Here is a 10,421-nt window from a genome sequence, read left to right as displayed (position 1 = left end):
TCCTTGCTGAAAAATTCCGGGGGAAATAGTCAGTGACACTTAATCTTTAGGCTTCTATTAATTCACAAAAATCACAAACAATAGAAGAATAGTATCTAGCTTTAATAAGTGTCGAATAATGGTGTATGTACCAGAAACTGCTTTGCTTAGGTCACCCAAAGATTAAAAGATGCTTGCCTTTTCTTATTTCACTGAAGTTGTTTCACCTTTTGATTTTCTACTTTTGTTTGTAAAACTGAAAACATTACAGAGATAATAACATGAGATAATATGCATTTAGAAGGTAAGTATTATACACATAACACATATGCACATAACTACACATGTACACAATTCCAAAGTATAAAGCAAGCACTGTATGAAAAACACAGCTCAAGTCACAAGGGCAATTGGTGAGTAACTGAAGAAAGGACTTGACTCTTCTGAGAACACGCTGACCCCTACCCACTAACATACACTTCCTGTGCTCCTCTTCCTCTATCTCCTTACAACTCAATCGTCATGATTGCACTATTTGTTAACTCTTATTGCTTCTGTGTGTAGGGCATAGCAGTTTGCAATTAGGTTTTTGTCATGCACGTGGTACAGTAAAACACACATAGATGAGTCATAACAACAACAGCACTTCCTTGTTCTACATCTCAAGTGACTAAACAAGGTTAGTCAGGATATGTGAGGAAACCACAGAGGTGATTTGGCATTATTATTATTTTTTAAGATAAAATCCTCCAAAACAATGGTCATCTCTGTCCAATCATTTTATTTCCAAAGTGAGCGCAGTGAGTATTGGGTATAATCAAAGAATAATCAGCATCAAGTACCCTGTGGAGTTTTTTCCCCCCAAAGTTTTCTTCCAAAATACATCATAAGAATCTTATAAACTATGCTAACATGTTGACTCCATTTTAAATCCGACATCGTTGACATCCATGTTTGCTGACTTGCAGTCTTCTACCTCCTGCAACATTTCTTGGTGTGTCCAACTGTCGATCGGTGGAAAAGCAGGATATCAGCAGCAGAATGTGTGCCATGACCCCTCTTGGATCTTGCATGCACAATACAAACAAAACAGGGCTACTAGGTAAACATCTCCACAGGGTACCGTTAACTAACGAGTGTGAGATATATGTAAAATTAGTTGGTAGAGAACAATTTGTTTATTTTTGCTTCTTGAGCTTCTCCATGATGTGAACACAGATGACGGCAGACACCATGATGATCAGACCGACAGAGAACACGACTGTCTTCACCAGGCACACAGAGATACCAGCAGAGAGACTCTCTGGATCTGGAACACGACAGAACAGGTTCTTGCATTACAAAACTGACACACCACACTGTGACACTACAAGGAGGGGTGGAAGTAACAGATCAGTTATTCCTCTTACTGTGTGTGGGTAGAATTTTGCAGGCTATTTTGTAGTACTGTACACTGTAAAGTGCGGCTGCGTTTTACAGACTGTCCGTATGCATTGTGCATTGAGGAACAGCATGATGATAGTTTTATGTTGATTCATGACATAGTTGTGAGCAAATACATGGCAAACTTGTAGCCTAGGAGACATGACAAGACCGTGATCCAGCAGAGACTGAACTGAACAGAAGGCAATTAATACAGGGATAACGAGCAAGGAGGGAACAAACTGGAAAGACACACACACACACGGGCAGGCAGGGTGATTAACAAGTGGGACAAATCAGGGTAACTCAGGAAGACAGGACACAAAGCATAATATGAAAGGCAGATGCAGACAACCATGACATAGAGAAGAGAACAGTGAAGAAAAAACACTGTTCACAGAAGTTTACAGTAAAAGAGGACATCTTGAGATGAGAAGTTTACACAGTAATTGGTTGCTCATGGTTGTATAAAAATGTCAGACCCACTAATATTCAGTTTATCATGTCATTTCTGTCAGCAGAGCAACTCCTTGAGAAATGCTAAAATCCTAAAGGCTACCCACCCCTGAAACACAAAGAAAATGCATGTATTTTGACCACATTTGTAACAAACTCAAATTATTTATCGTGTTGTCACTTACAGTTATTTATCTAATAATTTCTTTAACAGAGTTGCAATCCAAACTATGCATTATTGTCATGTTGTCATGTCAAATGTTCAGCCTTTTTAATGTCCTCGGTCCAGCTGACCTGGTTGCTATGGTTACAGATGATTGAGTCATTCAGCAGGTAGACATGTAGAGAAGCAGCAGAGGTTGTGACCTCTGATCGCTCTCCTCCCTCCTGACTGCAGGTTTGGTTGTCACATGTGAAAGTGCTGCTGATGTGAGAGTCCTGTGTTCTGCAGGTCACAGTGAGGTTACAGGAGTCTGAGCTGCTGGACACAGAGTCCACTGACAGTTCAACTGGAGACACTGGACCTGAGGAGGGAACGTTTGGGTGAAATGTTTTAGAAACATGGCAGCAGATTCTCTCTGTCAGTGTCTGAAATATTAACAAACCTACCTTGAACTGTGACGTTGTATTCAGCTAGTATTCGTTCTTCTTCAGACCCTGTCACTCGTGCAGTATAAACTCCACTGTCTGCCTCTTGTAGATTCTTTAATTTCAGTGAGTATTTTTTCATATCAGTCTCAATCCTTCCAGTGTAATTATTAGAGACTGTTGGTTCTTTATCAGGTAAATATGTTACTAAAACCTTTGTATTGAATCTCCATGAAAGAATAAAAAAGTTCTCAGGAACATCAGCTGTCATGACGTTCAGAAGAACATTCTTTCCTTTCTGCACAAACACAGGAGTCACAGCACTGGAGCCTGTAAAAAGAGTAGACACAAAATACAATAAAATCACACAGTTTTTTACTTTTTAGTCAGTACTAAATCTTACTTTATTTCTGTACTTCTGACATATTGGATCATCATTTAATGCAGCCTTCATATTTGACTCAGTTATTTGACCATCATAATGCAAAAAGGAAGCCATGAAGTACTCTCAGTTTAATGGAGCTTACTGAGGGTTTAGTTTGGTCTCTCCTGCTGACTTACTATTCAGTATGTTCAAAACAAAGCAACAAAGTGCTTTACCATTATTTTCACGTACTACAACTATGACAGCTACTACTACTACTATAGTACTACTACTAGGACTACTACTAATGATAATAGCTCTACACTCATGACTCCTCTGAAAAACATGGGAATTTCTTCAACCTTGTCTCCCACCACTCCCCCACCCACACTGTTGTTCAGCAGCTTTGGTACTTTGCTCCTTTGGTCCATGTGTCAAAGTGGCCCTGAGCCAAAGGCTGAAATTGTTCTCTTTGGAAGTGTAAATGAAGGGAAAAGTTTTGTTGTGTGCCAAATTAATGTAATGTAATGAACCAAAACAAATCAAAAGAATACACAGTAAAATAACGTTTACTTCAATATACTGGTGGCATTTAATATCTTTGATATGTCTGTCAGTATATTCTTCATGTGTGTTTTAGCTCACGTAAGTCATATCTGTATGTAGAGGCATTGATTTCTAACTCTCAAAAAAGGCTTTTGTTTGTTGCAGTTCTTTCTGAGAACCAGGCTATTTTAGATTGGAAAGGTGAATTCCTGTTGGCATTGATGTGAGATGATTCTCAACTAACATCACAAAAAGCTCACTGTGATGTCACCTTTACCACCTTTGACTTTAACTATTAATATTTTTGTTACATCTACATAAAGAAGTAGGGCATATTTACTGTAATGAATCACTTTACTCTGTTTACTCTTAGTTTCTTAGAAATCAGTTCCTCTTCTTATAAATGTGATTACTTGGTTTCAATGTTGACATATTTACACATACAAAGGAAGACTCACTAACAACCTAGTACATTCTATCAAATAGCATGTTTTACTAAAATATAATGTAAAATCTGTAGTAACTTTATGGTGCTCAGTTTATTTAGCTTTTAACCAGAACAAAGAAATATGACCACATTACTCCTATTTTAGCTTCATTACACTGGCTCCCAGTATGTTTTAGAATTGACTTTAAAATTCTATTGATCACTTTTAAAGCTCTTCATGGCCTCTCGCCTTGTTATATTTCTGACCTTTTAGTCCCATACGCACCAGCACGTACCTTGAGGTCCTCGGGCAGAGGTCTGTTGTCTGTTCCAGAGTCTCGACTGAAAACTAAAGGGGACAGAGCGTTTGCTGTCAGGGCCCCGAGGCTCTGGAACAGCCTGCCCGAGGAAATCAGGTCGGCTGAGTCAGTGAACTCTTTTAAGTCCCTTCTTAAAACATACTTTTATAGGAGAGCTTTTCCCGATCTTAATTGACTTTATTTTATCCCTTTTATTTTATTGTATTTTACTAATTTTATATATTTTTCATGCTCTTATCTTGTTTTTTTTTTTTTTGTATTATTCTTTACACTTGTTAAAGCACTTTGTAACTTGTTTTTGAAAAGTGGGATTATTATTATTATTATTATTATTTATTGATCACAATAAAGAAGCCTGCTCACATATCATTGCTGTATATATAACATTTTATATGACAGTGTTCTTCTCCTACCTCGTGTCTCTGTGCAGACCAGCAGTCCCAGGATCACAAAGATAGACATTTTAAAGTCTCCGTCCTGTCTGACTACTATAATGTGTGTTTCTGCTATAACAGACACACTTCAGGGTAACTCAGGAAGACAGGACACAAAGCATAATATGAAAGGCAGATGCAGACAACCATGACATAGAGAAGAGAACAGACGGGACACAGGACACTAAACACCAGGCACAGACTGCAGAATCAGACAGGAGACAGGCAGGACTAGAACAACCCATGGAACACAGACCCAAAACCAAAGAAACAACAAAACATGCAGCAAAACAATTCCAACGCACCAAACAAAGAACACAACAGACCAAACAGACAGACAGCGGACCAAAATCATCACTGTACGGGCTCCTTATCCATGACGATCCATAGTCAGTGTATTACCTGCAGTAGACGGTAGTGAGCGTGTCCACAGTTTGGAGAAGAAGAGCCCTGTAAGTTAAGCAACGTACTGCTGTGGACAGGGTCATCTCCAAATGGCTGTCTGACTGCAAGGTAAAGTGCTGAAAATATTCTAAAAATAAAAAAACACTTGAACTGATATTGATATTTTTTGGTGGGCCTTCTTTTAGGTGGCTAAAGTACGTTTGCACCTGACCCTGTCCACAGCAGTACGTTGCTTAGCTTCCATGCTGGTCCAAACCATGAACAATCTCACTGCCATCTACAGCACTACAGGTAATACACTGACTATGGATAAGGGCCTCATACAGCTCCACTTAAAAAATCTTGAACCATCCCATCAAGCATAATTGTCATTTAATGTACCTTTTAAATAACATTTCTGTACTGTCTAGTTGAGTTTGTATTGCAGTCTCCCCTGCAGCCTGACAGGGTGGTTTAATCATAATGTTCCAGTTTTGTTTTTAAATTAAAGAAATAGTTAAAACTGATTTGTTTGAAGTTCTTGTGTTTCCTGTCAGAAAAAACACTGTTCACAGAAGTTTACAGTAAAAGAGGACATCTTGAGATGAGATGTTAACACATTAATTGGTTGCTCATGGTTGTATAAAAATGTCAGACCCACTAATATTCAGTTTATCATGTCATTTCTGTCAGCAGAGCAACTCCTTGAGAAATGCTAAAATCTTAAAGGCTACCCACCCCTGAAACACAAAGAAAATGCATGTATTTTGACCACATTTGTAACAAACTCAAATTATTTATCGTGTTGTCACTTACAGTTATTTATCTAATAATTTCTTTAACAGAGTTGCAATCCAAACTATGCATTATTGTCAGCAAGTCATTTTGGCTGTCAGTCTTACCAGCATGTTGGGGGCAATAATGTTTGGTCTTCTTAATGTCCTCGGTCCAGCTGACCTGGTTGCTATGGTTACAGATGATTGAGTCATTCAGCAGGTAGACATGTAGAGAAGCAGCAGAGGTTGTGACCTCTGATCGCTCTCCTCCCTCCTGACTGCAGGTTTGGGTGTCACATGTGAAAGTGCTGCTGATGTTAGAGTCCTGTGTTCTGCAGGTCACAGTGAGGTTACAGGAGTCTGAGCTGCTGGACACAGAGTCCACTGACAGTTTAACTGGAGACACTGGACCTGAGGAGGGAACGTTTGGGTGAAATGTTTTAGAAACATGGCAGCAGATTCTCTCTGTCAGTGTCTGAAATGTTAACAAACCTACCTTGAACTGTGACGTTGTATTCAGCTACTATTCGTTCTTCTTCACCTGTCACTCGTGCAGTATAAACTCCACTGTCTGCCTCTTGGAGATTCTTCACTTTCACAGAGTATTTTTTCACATCAGTCTCAATCCTTCCAGTGTAGACAGGAGAGACTGTTGGTTCTTTATCAGGAAAAAATGTAACTAAAACATCCTTTTGATTGAATCTCCATGAAAGAATAAAAAAGTTCTCAGGAACATCAGCTGTCATGACGTTCAGAAGAACATCCTTTCCTTTCTGCACAAACACAGGAGTCACAGCACTGGAGCCTGTAAAAAGAGTAGACACAAAATACAATAAAATCACACAGTTTTTTACTTTTTAGTCAGTACTAAATCTGGATCATCATTTAATGCAGCCTTCATATTTGACTCAGTTATTTGACCATCATAATGCAAAAAAGGAAGCCATGAAGTACTCTCAGTTTAATGGAGCTTACTGAGGGTTTAGTTTGGTCTCTCCTGCTGACTTACTATTCAGTATGTTCAAAACAAAGCAACAAAGTGCTTTACCATTATTCTCATGTACTACAACTATGACAGCTACTACTACTACTATAGTACTACTACTAGGACTACTACTAATGATAATAGCTCTACACTCATGACTCCTCTGAAAAACATGGGAATTTCTTCAACCTTGTCTCCCACCACTCCCCCACCCACACTGTTGTTCAGCAGCTTTGGTACTTTGCTCCTTTGGTCCATGTGTCAAAGTGGCCCTGAGCCAAAGGCTGAAATTGTTCTCTTTGGAAGTGTAAATGAAGGGAAAAGTTTTGTTGTGTGCCAAATTAATGTAATGTAATGAACCAAAACAAATCAAAAGAATACACAGTAAAATAACGTTTACTTCAATATACTGGTGGCATTTAATATCTTTGATATGTCTGTCAGTATATTCTTCATGTGTGTTTTAGCTCACGTAAGTCATATCTGTATGTAGAGGCATTGATTTCTAACTCTCAAAAAAGGCTTTTGTTTGTTGCAGTTCTTTCTGAGAACCAGGGTATTTTAGATTGGAAAGGTGAATTCCTGTTGGCATTGATGTGAGATGATTCTCAACTAACATCACAAAAAGCTCACTGTGATGTCACCTTTACCACCTTTGACTTTAACTATTAATATTTGTTGTATATGTTACATCTACATAAAGAAGCAGGGCATATTTACTGTAATGAATCACTTTACCCTGTTTACTCTTAGTTTCTTAGAAATCAGTTCCTCTTCTTATAAATGTGATTACTTGGTTTCAATGTTGACATAGTTACACATACAAAGGAAGACTCACTAACAACCTAGTACATTCTATCAAATAGCATGTTTTACTAAAATATAATGTAAAATCTGTAGTAACTTTATGATGCTCAGTTTATTGATCACAATAAAGAAGCCTGCTCACATATCATTGCTGTATATATAACATTTTATATGACAGTGTTCTTCTCCTACCTCGTGTCTCTGTGCAGACCAGCAGTCCCAGGATCACAAAGATAGACATTTTAAAGTCTCCGTCCTGTCTGACTACTATAATGTGTGTGTTCTGCTATAACAGACACACTTCAGGGTTAAAGGCTTGTCACAGTTCTGTTTTTCCTGTCAAAACCACATGATCAAAAAAACTATTCAAACTTCCTCTTTAAGCTCTGACATGCTGCTCAAGATCTGTTGTTTGACAGACTCACATTATTTAATTGAACCCTTTTTTTAAGAAGCAGTTTTGAGTCTGTGGAAATATGATAAACAAGAACCCTATTATTTGTTTCAACAAATCCTGTAGGCTTCTTTGCAAAAACTTTAAATAGAAAGAGCACTATATTTGAGGAAAATAGTTTTGAATGTTGCACCACAGTTAACTTGAACATCTGGTATCTGGGACAAAAGTTATTTCAAAGCAAAACAACAAACAAACAGACTTACAGAATTACAAAATGCTATAGTTTGCACTGTGTAATTGTTGAATTAGATCCGACACATCATGGTGTCTCACTGCACTTTATATCCACTTCCTTGCGTTACACCAATGACATGTAACAAAATATCTGAATGCAGTTCACATGATCAGTTCAGAAATAAAAAATTGATGAATTTAGAGATAGTGACCTGTGCGGTAAACCAAAAAATCTTTCCTTCTCTCTCAAGACATGAGAACCTCCTGCTGTTGTATGCTACATCAACATTAGTTAGTTTTACTTCCTTGCCTTGACTTTACAAGAGTATTACACACCCTGAAACTGGGAAACCTGACTTAGGATAGTTTTGTTTTGATATTAAAGTAAGAGCCATAGTGATGTTATATTAGCATCATGCGTTGTGCATGATTGAGACACTGTTTGATTTCATACCCTGGGGGCTATGAATGTTTGCAAATCCTCTACTTCAGCTAGGGTTACTTTACATTTTCCTGCTCAGCTGCACTGAAGATCAGGTGGTGGTGCACTTGAAGCCCTACCTGGTCATGTCTCTCAGCTGCCCCACTGCACTGTGAACAGTTTTGTCTGCAAGATCCTATCACAAAGAAATGCCTTCTTCCTTTATAACAGAGGAATCAGTCGAGTCACATCTTTGTAAAGGCAAGAAACAATTATATATCTTTTTGTGAAATATTATATAAATAAATAAAAATTACTTCTTGCATTAAGGATGCCAGTTCAAATTCCAGTTTGGTAGGAATTAGTACCCAGGGGAAAATTTAGTAAACCTGTATTGTCTTGGACATCATCTCACATGTTTGTCTCACATGCCTCCTCTATTTCCCCTCATTAGACTGAAACACATCCAAGGTTTTTCTCCTCTACACTGGCACCATTACTACCATTTACGTTCAGGTTTAGGTTTTGATTTTACTGTTGTTACATTTAGCTACAAAGCATTATTTATGACCTTTATGAGATTATCCCTCTCAGGAATGTAGATCAAACACAATTTGGACAAGATATTGTCCCTGAAAATGAAATTGAAATACTTTTTTTGGAATCCAAATTGTCTACACGATATCAGTTAAATTCATATTTGCCTGTTTTATTCATCTGTAACCCTATTTTAATTGATGCCTGACGTAAAGCATAGTGGGGAAAAATAGTATCATGACATGGTTTTCTAGTTTCTTGTTTTTTGCACATCAGTGTTTACAGTGTGAAGAGGTTTTCTGTTGAGAATCCCAGCATGATTCATTTTATTCTGAGAAGTGAGTGAGAAGCCAAATCTTTCGAACAAACAATGACAGAGTTTTGCTTTGATGCATCATCTGCATTTTGATGACATACAAGTCACTGGTAATCTTTCCTAATCCTCAATCTGGAGACCTCAAACCCATGGAGCTGAAGAACAAATCTTTTTTTGCTTCACTCCAGGTTGGAATGCCAGCATCATGTCTTCCAACAGAATACCCAATGTTTGCATTTATCTTGCCAATTTACAGTGTTTCGCCACTCTCATGTTAATCTATCTGCTGTCTTTTCGTATTCACAGATGCTGAATGAGTTTAAGGAAGTGCTTTAAAGGACCAAACGCTGCCTGCTCATTTTAAAAGATCAGTGTTTGAGGCCAGAATCCTGGCCTGCCAAATCCTGGACAGATCAGTTCTCAGACATGCTGGTCTGTTTATAGCCTCATCAGATGCAGCTATGAACTCTTTGTGAAAGAAGCGGTTTTAGCGAAATTAACACTGAGAGGAATAATCTGCCAACAGTCTTCACTGATCAGCCAGGGATTTTTAGACCATGACTCAAATAATCCATCTTCAAATGGAGGAAGGATGCAACTTGGATCATGTTCTGAATACATTTGCATTATGAATTGCTGACAAAATGTGGACATCAAGTTCCACAAGAGAAAGATCACTACAGAGCCAGGAATCCTCATTGTTATCCACTTAATTTATTTATGCCAATTACAGTAGATATTTTAACAGTTTGATATTTTATTTTAGCTTGCAAACCTTTTCTTGATATGAAACTATAATTAATATGTTATAACATGTATAGAGACAGGTTGTAGCACAATTATAGTTTACTTGACTAGCATCAGCCAAATTAATTATTTCTGTTCATTAGCAATATGAAATATATTGTCCCGCAAAATTAGGTGTCTAGTGTCTGAGATCACAACAGGGTTTCATATTTGGATCATCAATTAAAAGCCGATCATTTTGATGTATGAGGCTTTCTGGGCGTATGTAGAAAGGTCAGTGT

General features: G+C 37.9%; 1 protein-coding gene across 2 annotated transcripts; it reads right to left on the bottom strand.

Moving 5' to 3' along the window:
- Positions 1–83: 83 nt before the first annotated feature.
- LOC119901752 lies at positions 84–7,916 on the bottom strand. Of its 2 annotated transcripts, XM_038717404.1 has the most exons (6): positions 7,681–7,915; positions 6,193–6,501; positions 5,823–6,107; positions 2,467–2,775; positions 2,152–2,381; positions 84–1,288 (listed from the first exon to the last, which is right to left on the bottom strand). In XM_038717404.1, exons 1-6 carry the CDS (start codon positions 7,727–7,729, stop codon positions 1,247–1,249), a joined length of 1,224 nt encoding a protein of 407 aa, XP_038573332.1. In that variant the 5' UTR covers positions 7,730–7,915; the 3' UTR covers positions 84–1,246. The 2 variants fall into 2 exon arrangements, with proteins under 2 accessions (XP_038573332.1, XP_038573331.1); XM_038717403.1 differs by lacking the exon at positions 84–1,288 and having other exon boundaries at positions 1,414–2,381; positions 7,681–7,916.
- Between the last annotated feature and the right edge of the window lie 2,505 nt (positions 7,917–10,421).

The sequence above is a fragment of the Micropterus salmoides genome, unplaced genomic scaffold (genome assembly GCF_014851395.1).
Source record: "Micropterus salmoides isolate LMB-PRFRI ecotype aquatic unplaced genomic scaffold, ASM1485139v1 Ms_hic_scaffold_14, whole genome shotgun sequence".
Lineage (NCBI taxonomy): Eukaryota > Metazoa > Chordata > Actinopteri > Centrarchiformes > Centrarchidae > Micropterus > Micropterus salmoides.
The sequence above is the reverse complement of the archived record's forward strand: the minus strand, read 5'-3'. Positions and strand labels throughout refer to the sequence as shown.

Coding starts and splice junctions, on each gene's coding strand:
- LOC119901752 (XM_038717403.1), bottom strand. CDS start 7,729: ATGTCTATCTTTGTGATCCTGGGACTGCTGGTCTGCACAGAGACACGA. Junction 6,502..7,680: donor GGTCTGCACAGAGACACGAG/GTAGGAGAAGAA, acceptor CTCTTTTTACAG/GCTCCAGTGCTGTGACTCCT. Junction 2,382..2,466: donor ATACAACGTCACAGTTCAAG/GTAGGTTTGTTA, acceptor TTCCCTCCTCAG/GTCCAGTGTCTCCAGTTGAA.